This window comes from Blennius ocellaris (genome assembly GCF_963422515.1).
Source record: "Blennius ocellaris genome assembly, chromosome: 6".
Taxonomy (NCBI): domain Eukaryota; kingdom Metazoa; phylum Chordata; class Actinopteri; order Blenniiformes; family Blenniidae; genus Blennius; species Blennius ocellaris.
The window spans coordinates 14,023,437-14,037,618 of NC_137655.1; the positions used below are offsets into that span (position 1 = coordinate 14,023,437).

The following is a 14,182-nucleotide window of genomic DNA, read 5'->3' on the forward strand; positions in this document are numbered from 1 at the left end:
AAATAAGTAATGTTTTAATGCAAGAGCAGGTAAATGCTATAAATCATAATATATCATCTGTATCTTTCCATTCTATTTACAAGAGTTTTAACGCGTAGCTGGTTAGAGTGATTCCTCAGTAACACTTCAGAGGCCCTTTCTTCTCCAGAAATCTGTCTCTTGGCACACTTTCTTCTTTTTTTTGTGGTTTTCTTATCACTCTATCTCCCCTTCATCTTCCTCACTCTCAGAACTGTTAGATCCTTCACAATCAAATCTTAATCTCTTTCCCTCTATCTGGCCAACTTTTCCTTCAGCTAATGTTTACTTTTTTCCTCTTCCTCTCAGTCTGTTTTTACAACCATCTCTCACTGAAATTTGTTATTTTTTCCTCAGCTTAGTTTGATCCTTGGCAGATAGGGCCTTTGATCGTTTAATGGAAAAAATGCTACATTCACATTTCACAGGTTGTTCAAGTTGACATCAGCAGTCTGTGTGTGGTACTTCTTAGCTCAGCTTTGCATCTGCATGTGTTCTCCTCGGTCCCAGCATGGCTGCACCTTGCAGCTCAGGTACAGTAGGAGATGTAAAGTCACTGACCCTTTCGCCACAGCGCTCCTCATCTTCCTCCTCGGGTGTAGAAAAAGCAGATTGAATATCCAAATCAGGTTCTCCGACATTTGACGGATGTCCTGGCTCGTCAGGTTGGCGAGCAAATGATGCACAGACGTGCGTCTCCTGGGATCCAGTTTGTCTTCAGTTCATCTGACATGCAACACACAGCTGTCTGTCTTCTCATCCTGTTACTCAAAAATGTCTCTCTGTCGTTCCATCAGTAACAATCCTGCAGGGTAATTAGTAGAGGTATTTAAGTCTTCTGTTCCGTCTGCGCACGTGTGTGTGTGTGTGTGTGTGTGTGTGTGTGTGTGTGTGTGTGTGTGTGTGTGTGTGTGTGTGTGTGTGCGTGCGTGCGTGCGTGCGTGCGTGCGTGCGTGCGTGTGTGTGTGTGTGTGTGCGCTCGTGTGTGTGTGTGTGTGTGTGTGTGTGTACTACACATATAAGTATGAGTGTATGTTGTAACGAAGTCCCTGTATGTGTGCGTACTGTGCTGCGGTTATACGCGTGTGGTGGAGTGTGTGTGCGTGGAGATGTGTGTGTGTGGCAAGTGTGTATTACTATATGGGCTGTGGTGTGTGTATGCCTGGTGAGGATGCCCCATCCTCATCCCGACCACAGATCCGGGTGTCATTGGCGTCATTGGCGTCGCAGGAGTAACAGGGTGTGACCCCGGGGTCACTGGCAGTGATCCTGGGGTCAGAGAGGTCATGAGGGGCACGTCATCGGGTGAGCGGCGTAAGGTGAGGGTGTAATCGGGTGGGCAGGTGAGGCGAACAGTATCCAGCGTGCTGTAGATGTCCTGGGTGTCCAAACCATCCAGGGCATCCAGCGTGTCCAGGGTGTGGTGATGATGAGTGTTGTTTCTCTCATCTGCTGACGCAACGTCACACTCCAGCTGCTTCACCTGAAATTTCAAAAAGTTACATAAGAGATATCATGACAAGAAACAAATGGGGGCAGACAGAGGAGTAAATGTAGGATGTATACATTTATCAATCCATCCATCTATTCCATACATGAGCAAGTGGCGGCTCAGACTCATCCTGTGGCTTCAACCACAATCGTTACGCATGCCATTTTCCACATCTCTCCTTGTTTCTTCTCACTGCATCATTTCAGTTCTTCTAAACATTGAGACACAAGCTGTTGTTTTGTTTCCCACTTCCTCACCAAGTAATGAGTTCCCTGTCAGTGCACTTCATTATTCATTTGCCTTGAAAGAATAGAATAAAGATATAGTTCACAAAGGAGTTAACAGAAAGACAATGATGCTCAATTGTGTGTAGTTAATATTTCCATCTAGAGATAAATTGATCCAAATTAGGGAATTATTTATGCTAGAAATAGTGGAATATTGGATAGATGCTTGTTCACAAGGCCTAAAGAGAATTTCCTGAATGCCCTTTAAAGTGTGAATAAATTAACATTTCAGACAAACAGATTATATCCTTAATTGAATAAGTTTCCACAATCTTCATATCAGATAACATAATCCTCATATATAAGTGCTTCGCTATAGTGTGTCCATCAGGTAGAGAAGATGTTCATTTTTGTCTTCACAATGACTTCATCCGCTCACTGATTCTTCTATCCATTCATCCATCTAGCAGTCATCCATTGATACCTCATCTTCTTTCCCAATTACTCTATATTACAAGCTAATATTACTAATGATATACCTGCTAACTACCTGAGTGATAAATGAATCATGTAATATTAGAAACAGTCCCATATCATTCATTTTGTGCGTGAGAGGATGCCTGCCTACAATTGTGTGTAAAAAAGAAATAAATAGGAGTTCAATTTAAAAAAAAAAAAAAGATTTCCACTATTGTTCATTCTATCTAAGGAATCTGAATAGCTCATTTGAGTTATTTTAAATGTAATTCATAAGATTGTATGTGAAATGATTAGTTAATTAATGGACTTAATTAGCTATGTGCGTGATGGGAAGCAGTCACACTCACTTTGCATCACAATGAAATCAATCAGGCTTTCTTTCGCTCAGGATGACTGAATTACAAAACTGTCAAGTCACACGTTTTTGGCATGACATTTTTTCATCTTAACTTTGAAATAAACGCCATAACACACTAAAAAAGTGAAATATCTGTAAAGAGTGTTAACTCAAGGGGAAAGCTTATCCCAGTCAAGAGTCGGTTTTTAGAAATCTCACATTTGGCACTGCCTTCAACCAAAGATTGGGTTAAAAAGTAATTCTAAATAAACTGTGCCGTTTGTCATCTAAATCACTCCTGGTTTAATTTGAATGATTTTCAGGCAATGCTCTATGGACTAATGTGTTTTTCTGAGCCAGATTCATAACTGAGTAGCTCAAGCATAAATCACAATAATGTGCGCTTATGCACAAAGACTTTCAATGTTTTCTGGGAGAAAAATAACACAAGATAAACAAAAGATCAAATATTTAAAAAAAGCTAGCCATTACATAAGCAACTGCAGCGTTGAACGAGATAACTGTAGTTAAATTACCAATTAAGGAAATTTGTCAGCTATAAAATATATCTAACATTGCGCTCTCAGTGTGTGGGGTTTCAAAGCAACACGGTGCAACCAACAGAATTCAGAGGAGGCCAAATAGTCACTGGATGAATTAGAGGCAGTTGGAAGCAATTCAGGTGACTGTATACAGCTCACACATGCACAGGCATCAAAACACCCACAGACAGACACACACACACACACACACACACACACTCCTACACACTGACAATGTAAGCTGATGGCAGGCTGTGTTTTGTGAGAGTGCTCTACTGGAAGCTGCTCCACTGGCAGGACAAGTGTTCAGTCATGTCGTCACACAACCTCCACCGACTTCGTGTTAATTAAATGTCAAATAACGGCTATTAGCATAAAGCTTTAGCATTTTTATAAGACTTTAAAGGATGTGGCCACAGAGACAGGCCCACCACAAATTAGGCTTCACTTGTAATGACTGCGTATGTATGGCAGCATAGTAGAAGCCCTTTGACTCACCTGTAGTGACATCAGTCCCTCCCCCTGCAGGTGGGCTGCCACATCCGCTGGCGTGATGTCTCGTCTTGGTGGAGGAAGTGGGCGAGGCCTGCGGTGCTCCAGCCGCCTTTTGTCCTTTTTGTACAGCAGAGCCGCGAATGCAAGTATGTTCAGGAACAGGAGCGACGCTCCCACTGCGATCGTGACGGAGAGTTCAGTGGAGTAGTCTTCGGGAGGGACATGCACCCCGTTTTCCTCCCCGCCTTGGCCTAGTGCAGACTCGGGGGGCTGGGGAGTCCCTCCCTGTGAGCCTGGGTGGCGTGTACTGCTGGGAGGCCAACCTTTGGATAGGCGCTTGGTGTAAGAATACGGGGTGTCATCCTGCGGGGAGGGGCTATGCGTAAAGGACGAGACCGACTGGAGGAGTTCGTTGACGTGATGCAAGTGAGGGACCAGCTGGAGCCAGAAGGAGATCTTGGTAGCACGGTAATGGTCTCTGACCCGGGGCTTCAGGCCGATGTGCAGGTACAGCTGCTCTTTAGGGGTGTATTTGGACCAGGCAACTTCTTCAAAACGATTCGGCTTTGTGTGAATGAATTTGGTATCTTGTGGAACTGGCTGGTTTGGATCACTGGAAAAAGAGAAATTCAGAGTTAGATTTATTGTTTGATGGATTGTTCATCATCATGTGAACAAACGGCTGATTGAAGGTGTTGTGGTTGGGTTAGCCCTCTGGTGTCTGGGTTTTTGGCTCCTGTCTGTGTGAAGTTTGCATGTTCTGCCTTTGCTGTTTTTTTTTTCTTAAATTACACTCACTCAACAAATTATTTTGGATGGATGGATGGATGGATTTCCATTCCCCTTACAATAGTTTATCGTCTAAAAATGTGTCTTTCAATAGAATAGTTTTTAGATTTTGCCACCACTCATTTATTTTCAACATGACTTCTTCTCAAAATTAAAAATGATTCTGGGAAAAAGGCAGCCCCACGACCCAAAGAGAGGCCTCCGCCACACGTTGAAATCCAGAGATGTGGTGCATCAACAGCATCTTATTAGATAATAAGAGTCAAGTCATCAAGAAGAATAATGCCACATTACAGCAAAGTAAGTCATCGCTGACTCCTCCCACAGTATCATTATAATATCAGCAGAGTCTCAACGAGGCACAAAGACATGCTACTGGGAATAGAGTCTCCAGCTCTCATCTATACATTTTTTTTTTAATGTGTTAGATTAAAAAAAATCTTTTTAGCACATTGATCTGAAGCTTTATGTTTTACCACATGTGGTTCATATATTCACTGGAGGTTTAACTACTAATAATTTGTTCTTTTCATCTATGCAAAAGTCAAGACGTTTTGACACAGCTGCTGGGAACGTCATCTCAGCAGGCAACCATCCTCTGAGGAGACAGAGTTTCTCTGGAGTTGGCCAACAGCTTCTCCTGACGTCTTTCTCTATCAAAGTGACATGACAAACTGGTGGCAAACAGCATTTGCAGGGAGCAAAACAAGATTTGTTTTTCTGTGCACATAGCTCAGAGGTGCTTTAGTTGTCGACCATTGATTTTTGGCCAGTTTATATTCTTCTTACAAAAAGCTCCAGCTTGTGCACAACTTCAATTCCTGAATATCTGCACTGTCTCAACACTGAAAACGCTCAAATGTCCGCATTAAAGATGAATGTAAATGCATGGTACCGTGAGAATATCCTGAAAAATCCCCTCTCGGACATATACAGACAGGCATTTATTCCCCCATTTACCAACAAAATTTGTGTCAGCAGCAAAAATGTTGTAAATGAAGCTGCGGCACATCGTCACAGCCAGTTATACTCTGTGTGCTCGCTTGTCTATCAACATCTCATGAACAGCACAAAAATGCAGCCAGTGTAAAGACCTGCTGACACATAAACACACCAGCTGAGGATTTATACGCCCACACAGAGGTGCACAAAATATACATCAGGGAGCATCACAGCTCCCTTGTTAAATTGAGCTGTCGCAGAGCTCCGTCACCGTCTGAGGTGCTCTGCACAGACGGAAATCTTTCTTCAGAGAACGTTCCCCATCGATAATTGAAGTGTAAACTAAAATCTTCACAGCCCCACTAAGTAGTTTTATCTGTGCACCTTGCTACAGTGGTGCTGGCGATACAAACTATGGGCTTAACACTGGAGGAATAATGCAAGGTGATTGCCTTAATGCATGCAAATTGAAGACTCAAAAGATTTTTTTTTTCTGTTCTTGTCACAGTCAAAATATGTCCTGATTATTTTATGCTGTGAGATAGCGAAGCTCAGTGGTGATCAAGACTGAAGACGCCTGTAAATCTGAGGAGGTCTCAGTGGAGTGAGCCTCAATTGGAGTAATTACTTGTAATTACTCACTTCCAGCACTGCAGAAAGAGGGTCCATCCTCAACAATTACTTTTATCTTGTAAATCATGTCAGAGAGGGAAGATAGAATGTAGCCTCATCAGTGTGGATTGTCAGGTATCTGAAGTTCTAATGTGGATTCTATGTATGACAACAATGTTTTTATTCAAAAGCTGCTAACAGATCATCTTATTTCCTGTAAATTGGATCTCTCATAGTAGCTCCAGGTAATTCTTTTTAATTCTAAATTGATAGGATGATGAGAAGAGAAGAGAAGAGAAGAGAAGAGAAGAGAAGAGAAGAGAGAAGAGAAGAGAAGAGAAGAGAAGAGAAGAGAAGAGAAGAGAAGAGAAGAGAAGAGAAGAGAAGAGAAGAGAAGAGAAGAGAAGCCAATCTTTTTTTGGACATCACCTTGGATTTTCTCAGGGGCTTTCTCAGGTGCGAGGGCTCTTGCTCAGCCAAGGTCCAAAAAAGAAAATCCTTGTCAAGGTTCGGACATGACAGAGAACCTGCTTGGACTCTTTGCCAAAATTAGTCTGCAGTGCTGCTTTTATGATCTGAAGCACTGTCTTCTCCTCAGACATCTGAGACCTTCTGAAGGAAAAGTTATTATAATAATAACATATCCTCTGCCTTTGTGGGCTCATTATTTTTGCAGTGAAACTTCACTGTTTTCTTCTCATGTTACATTAAAATCCAGCTTTCCGTGCTGCACTTCCATTTCCAATAAAATCTAATATTTCTCCAAAAATATGTTGTTTGGGGTTTTTTTCTGAGCTATTCAAATCTTACTTATCTTGACAGAAAGACAGAGTTGACAGGCTGATTTGCCGCCGGAAAGTTTCCTACAAAACTGATGCCAGTGCAATTTTTTTTTTTCCTGAATCATACTTAGCTAATGCAAAATAATTGTTTATGAATATCTTTTGCAGAAAATCCATTAACTTAATGCCACAATAATAAGATGTTTTGGGGTATGTTTTCCATCATTGTGTGCCTCTGAGTGTCCTCTCTCTGACAGATAATGACTTTCTGTGCCTGTTCAACTTCATTATTCATCAGTCCAACAGATTAAACATATGGAAAGGTTATCAAGTGCTGCAAAGTGGAGAGCCACTATGCTGTTCATCTTGATGGCACCACACACTTCAATCTCCTCTGTCTTATTTCAAGTGTGGGGGAGATTTGTTCCCGTAAAATCAGAGTGAGCAACAGCAACAACACTTCGTGTTGCCAGAAACCTTGCCTCTGCTGAGTCAAACAAAAAAACAATAAGGGACAACAAAGCTCACATTCACAGTTATGTGTGGGTTTTTTGTTTTTTTTCCACCTTAAAAATGGGATTAAATGTCCTGGCTTTCACTCGTTACTGCAGGATATTTTTCTGCTTGAGGGTAGGGATTAGATATTAATAGGAACAATTTTAAATGAATTTCTTCATCTGAAAAGACTGAAAGGAAGACAACTGAATGATCCTGTGTGGTTTTGTTTTGTTGTTTTTTTTAATGTTCCTTTCAATCGAATCGGAACAAATTTCAAAAGCTCACCCAGTCTTGGCAAAGTTGGTCCAGTAAGTCATAACCACTGCGCTCAGCATCACGTCGTTCTTGGAGAAGTTACAGTTGAACAGATCAGTGGGTCCCACCATGGGCACGCCGAACACGTAGGGTACCTACACACACACACACACACACACACACACACACACACACACACACACACACACACACACACACACACACACACACTATAAAAACTATCCATTGGAGCCAACAGATTACATTTATTCCCGGGACAGTGACTGTATCAATCACTGAATGCTAAAGTTCTTCATATGTAACTGCAATGAACCTGAACTTAGGTCACTGAATCATTGTCATTTCTTCCATTTAGAGTGAGATCTTCCTCCACGATGTGTATGGACACCAACATATTCATTTAACACACTGCAGGATAGAAGGATAAATTTATGGGTCAGGGAGATATCTTTTCCCAGCATGCTCTTTTTTTTTAATTTTACGGTTTTTAGTAGGCATCATGATAAAAAAACAATACATGAAAGGATAAGGTATTAATTATTTTGCTGAAACATAGTTTCATTCATTACAAAAGTGTAAGAGAGCCAAATCAAAATCATAAAACAAGCTTTAGTGTAAAACCCTAAGTGTAACAGCAGGTGCTGACTATACATAAAGTCCCAATATTTTTCAAATTAAAAGCCTCAAACTCAAATGTGAGGTAGGTTTGACATCACACACTTTGACAATCTAACATTGAGTAAACATTAAGCACACACTAGAATATGGTGCCTTTATTAGAAGTGCAGCACAAAACGTGCCAGAGAGGTGGTCACTGTAATAAACTGAAACATCAAGTACATCTACACTTTAAATTCAGACCTGCAGGGGGAAAAAAAAGATTGTAGGCATTAGGCACTTAGAGCAAAGTTATATGAGGTGGCATTTAAAACGAAAACCTCAATCCAACGTGAGAATGTAAAAAAAAAAAAAGAAAAAGAAAGACTCTGACACATACTGTAAGTAAGCACAGTTTCCAAAGTTTTGTTTGATAATTTTATAACTAAATTGCCTAAATGCTTCCTTTTTCTTGAGAAATGCTTAGAAATTAATTCTCTTCTCATTGATTTCACCTCGTCTGCCATTACAAATGTCACTTATGTAAACCGTGCATGAAAGCATGGCGCTTCCATTACAACAATTATTTGACATGGCCTCACCTCATCTCCGTGGGCAGAGTCAGCCCAGGGCGGTGTGGCGTCGCTCTGGCAGTGGTGGTAAAAGGAGTAGAAGTAAGTGGGGGACCCATACTGAGCGTGGAGGTCAGCAGTGGCAATTGCAGGAGCCACCCACTGGTGGTCTGTAAAGAGTGCGACCAGTGTCTTTCGACGGGTTTCTGCATTGTCTCGATCCGCCCAGTCAGTGTACATAAACCTGAAATAAACACACTTAAAATCATTCGGCTGTCAATTCATCATACAAATTGTCATCACTTCCATCATTGTCATTATTGTATGATGGCAAATACATTTGGGAAGAAGATATGAAATGCTAACAATTCAACCTATTGCTAATTGCATTCACAGTTGTGATGTTTCATGAATTTGCATTCCTTCATCATCTTACGTGAAAAGAATTATTGTTATTAACAGTTGATGCAATGACTACATTGATATGTGATATGTACAAAAAAAGATTTTATCTACGGAAAAAAATAAAAAAAATTTACAGCTCACACATGATTTTTAGCACTTTCTGTAAAACACACATTTTAAATCTAAATGCTATGGATGCAGTGACCAGTGCTGAGCATTTGTATATTTTTATTAGGCAAACAATTGAAAAATGATTGCCCTTAAGTAGATAATAGTTACAACTTCAATGAGGTCACATGACGAAAATAAACTTAATTAAAGTAATTTAATGCACCACCAGGCAATGACGTTACCAAGCTAAAATGAAACACCTACTGTTGCATGATAAACATGTGCATGCCAGGTTATGGCTAAATGCTAAATGCTAAAATGCTCAGTTGTGAACCCTCCAGCTGTGATGTCTACCTTCACTTAACATCTACGGTCAATGATGCATGCACATCTGCTTTGGCTGCAAAGCTGTCATTCAGCTCAACGCATGAAACCTGAAGACATTGGTGGTGCTTTGTGGTGAAGTAACAAAGGGAGAGGTGGAAATGACTGGCAATCGTGCGGGTGAGTACTACAAACCGCCTGACAGATATTACTTTCTGAACTGCTCGTTTCCTAGCAACACACATTTTTGTGAGTTTTGTGTGCATGGTAATGTTTGTTTTGTGGCCGTATTTGCATTGCTTGTATCCAGATTCATACCATTTGTATCGTTTTAGTGCCTGCTTATTTGATTCATGCAAGTTAATATCGCCACCTAAAATTTTAGATACGCAGTGGGTGGTTGCTGGTTTCTAGTGAATGTAGAGGTGCTGGAGCGTGTGTTTATAATTGAACTTCAGTTGTATGTACAGGCTGCAAAAGAGGAATTTATTGTAGCTCATTTGAGCATTGGAGCTGATGCAGTTCACCTGGGATAAGCAGGAAGCACCACTATATTACATTATATTATCCTGCACTTCCCTTTGTAGCCTGTTTTAATATAGCTCTAGCAGGAATCCTCTCCTCCTCCAACACACCTCCACTCTTTAAAAAAAAAAAAGGTTCACAGCTTTACTTAGAGTACCCTTTGTTTCACTCTGGTCTTCCTTTGCACATTTGTCCACAAAATACTATTTTCAAGCTTCCCTTCCTACCACAATCAATAGTTATTTCCACCAAATGGATTACACAAGCATGCAATGTGATCATCCGTAAGCTTTACAGGTGCTCGTTAGTCAAGTTTCTTACTTCAGTCCACAGCAGACCATACGTGTATTCCTCAAAAGGGAGTCTCAATCCTTAAATAGTTCAGACTTTTAGACTGACACTCACCGTATACTCTCTCTCAATGTGTCCCGGCCTTCTGGGTATCCGTATAGACTATCCACAAAGTCCGACACAGCGAAGTCAAAGTCCTCAGCAGTGACCCCGTCCTCGGAGTCCACGATACCCTCCACAAACTTCACGCCCTCGCCCTGGTTAACCCCCAGCATCACGTCATAGTTCAAAAACTCCCCCTGCTCCATCAGAATCTGGGGGTCATCAGGTATAACGTCACCATCAATCACTGGCGCAAAGGCTGTGTGATATTTTGCCGGCGTGATGTTCTGCTCCACGAGCTCGCGGTAACTCCGGCCCTGGAGGCACGCGACCAGTTGTGTGCTGTCGTCGATGCCGCAGCCCACCCTTTCGCCGAGCTGCCGGGCGTACTTGCTTGGCTGGTAGTTGACGGCCCAACTTGCTAAAGCGCTGCCGCTCTGGATGATGGCTCTGTGAAACAGGTCTGATACACATGAACACACAAACATGAATACAAATAGGGTTGTATATAAACTATGTACACTGAGGCACTCATATACTTTAATGGGTGCACAGGCACCCTCACGCGCATGCATGAACACACAACCATATGATTGTGCACTTGAGGGTTACACAACACATTTGCACACATAAATAGATGCAGTAGCAAGCACTCACAGTGAGAAAATGTTCGAGTCAGATATACATTATTCAAAATTATGACAGGTCATGGTTGAAGCCCCAGGTTGAAGTAGGTACGGGTTAAAAGTTAAAAATAATACAGCTCTTGGCTATATGAGTCACAGACAGGCTGTGTTATTCAAAGATTTCAAAGGCATTAAGACAAGTAAATGAAAGCTGCATCGGTTCACTGGAGACGTTGAAAAGTTTCATAACCCTAAATGTCAGAGCTTTCACAGCCCCTCGCCAGAATTACAACCACCATTGGCGTCTACTCATAATATCTACATTTTAAATATGGGCTGCAATTGCTGAGTACTTTAACTGTCAATTCACCTGTGAATTATTTTCCCATTTATTGAGATTATATTTTGTGCTTAGTGCAAGAAAATTATGGAAAACGTTGACCAGTCTAAAATGTCCTTTCACAATATAGAATAATCTCAAGCAAACAGAAAGAATTGACATTTGCATGGCTGGAGTCAGAATATATTACTGTCGATGAACTCAGTGTTGCAGCTCCATTTTATAGTGGCAAACAGTCAACCATACAAACTGAAGTAAATAAAACACAAAAGAGAGAGTCTTTTTTACCTTCAGAGTAATGAGACAGGGTGAGGAGGCTCACACAGGATGCTCCAGCCCCAGAGCCGAATACCGTCACCCTGCCTGGATCTCCCCCAAAGGCTCCAATGTTCTCCTTTACCCAACGCAGAGCCTGGATCTGATCTAACAAGCCATAGTTTCCTTTTGCTGCCTGGTCTCCTGTACTAAGAAATCCTGCAAGTATATGAAGAAATATATAAAAAAAAAAACTATAATTAAAGAGGTTAATCATTTAAAGGTTGCATGAGCTCAAGTAGGTGATTTATGTTTAAAATGTCAGGAGAAAAAAACAAAAACAATCTGCCCGACCACATTGTACACAAAATATTTTTTCCCTCAACAAGAAAAAGTGCAAACACACAAGAGCATACACACAGGTGATCAAGGCATTCCCATTGTGAAGTAGTAATTAAGCACGAGTTGTGTTTTTTTTTCATAAACTGTATGACAATAAATTCACAGAAAATATTGTTACTCTCCTATAGTCTCTCAGATTGAATCAAGTCCGCAATGTACATCCACAACATGCAGTGAATATCATCTTACGCAGATACATTACTCCACACATTCAGCTACCCAGAATTCCCTTTACTACAGGCATTATTAAGTAAACACTGAGGCTCCTAATGGCTCACTCCACCACAGAATATCTCATTATTGCAGAAGCTCATTCCTATGAACCTCAAGCACATAAGAGCATAATGAGGAAGACGGGCAACACGAAGATGAAACATTTCATTACTTCTGTGCATTTCGTTGGAAATTCTTCCATTTGAAAGTCATCCGAAGATGACTTCATATACATATATATATATATATATATATATATATATATATATATATATATATATATATATATATATATATGAAGTGTGTGTGTGTGTGTGTGTGTGTGTGTGTGTGTGTGTGTGTGTGCGCGTGTCATGCTAGAGTGAAATGTTAAAAGATGAATGAACAGTCATTTAGTATATTTGTGTTCTTTACATTTTCAAAGAAACATGCAGTATTTCCAGCTGATTACACTGCAATGAGCAGAGCATGATTATGTGCATAATTGTACATCAATTTGCATACATGGACTCGCCTCAATCATCTGACTTAAGATGACAATGATAGAGAATGGGAGAAGGAAGAACACAGACCTCTACTTGAGATAATGTGTGATGATCATGGTCATGATGATGACAGATGAGGATGATGATGATGATGGTGAGGACTGCATTCAAGGTGGTGTGAACCCAGCAAATGGACGTGGAGACTAAAAGAAGCATGTGAAATCCATGTTATTTGACCCAGAATGAAAATTCCTGTGGCAGCTTTTCTGTCCCCAAGGTCAGAACTGAAGAGGGTTTAGATTCACTCAGTAACCACATGCAGATTTATGCCACCTTATGCAATCAATGACTGATAAAAGCATTGGGGAAAAAACCTAGTCTTAAAAACGTTTTGACCTTCAAGTGTGCATCAGTGTGAGTCCACATAATTTCCTAGTGACATTCTCAGTTTAATTAAAGAAGATTCAGATGTGCCTTTTTTTTCCCCGAGAGAAGCAATCTCCCTACTGTGGTTTTCAAATGATCTGTGTGTATGTGACTCATGAAGAGTTATAAAATAACTCAAAATAACATAAAAACAAGCTGTTTACTCCAAAGATTTAAAATCTTGTAATTACCTTCCTTAATGTTTATTCTTTTTTTTTTGGGGGGGGGGGGGGGGGGGGGGTTTGTGTATTACCATTTACGATGATATGTTTCATAATGTTTTGGTTGAATTTTTTTTTTTATTTTTTTTTTACAATGTTGCAGTCAGCAGCAGTAAGCAGCTCGAGTTGTGGAAAAAAACAGAGCTTGCAAAATGAATTCGACGTGACTCATCCTGGACACTCTTGCATAAACTAAATCAGACAACTAATTATAAACCATACTGTAGGCACAAGTTGTTGTTTTTAGCCTGATAGCAAATTTTTATTAATCTTATGACATACTAAATATACTAAATAGTGGGCAACTTCTTATGCAATTGAAGGCATGACCAACAGAATGATATGCATCTTTTGTATCTAATCAATATGTAGGCAAACTGTGCTCACACAGAACCGCTCAATACTCATCAGGCCTGCAATGTAGTAAAATAAGTCATGGTACAGTAAATGTTTTAACCTTGCCATGGACCTACTCGAGCTCTGTAATTTGATAATTATGGCCATAAAACCCTAAATGCTATGGATTCTAAGATATTCTCATTTTCTCAGCCCATGAGCTTTGCATAGCTGTCTAAATTTAGTAAAAGAAAAACCCACAGGGAATCAGATTTTCGCTGTTCAGAGAGCAATGAGTCAGACAGTCATGGAGGTAAAAAGGATCAGATCTGAGTCGATGCTAGTAGTGGAAACAATTGGCTTCGGGGGGTTTATTTCCACTGGGGACACCCATACTGAACATGTTTTCACTCCAAAAACCAAAGAAAAAGAAAAAAAAAAAACAGTGCTCTGGGTTAAAA

The 14,182-nt window shown here is 40.5% G+C and overlaps 1 protein-coding gene across 1 annotated transcript in view; it reads right to left on the reverse strand.

Moving 5' to 3' along the window:
• Positions 1-1,093: 1,093 nt before the first annotated feature.
• The window catches only part of LOC308131517 (neuroligin-4, X-linked-like), a gene marked incomplete at both ends in the record, with an annotated part of 16,193 nt that continues 3,104 nt past the window's right edge, over positions 1,094-14,182 (reverse strand). Inside the window, 6 exons of the mRNA XM_080498260.1 lie at positions 1,094-1,501; positions 3,595-4,204; positions 7,500-7,624; positions 8,690-8,903; positions 10,430-10,880; positions 11,672-11,857. Coding sequence (XP_080354386.1) covers positions 1,094-1,501; positions 3,595-4,204; positions 7,500-7,624; positions 8,690-8,903; positions 10,430-10,880; positions 11,672-11,857 — 1,994 coding nt within the window. The remainder of the gene's footprint in view (positions 1,502-3,594; positions 4,205-7,499; positions 7,625-8,689; positions 8,904-10,429; positions 10,881-11,671; positions 11,858-14,182) is intronic.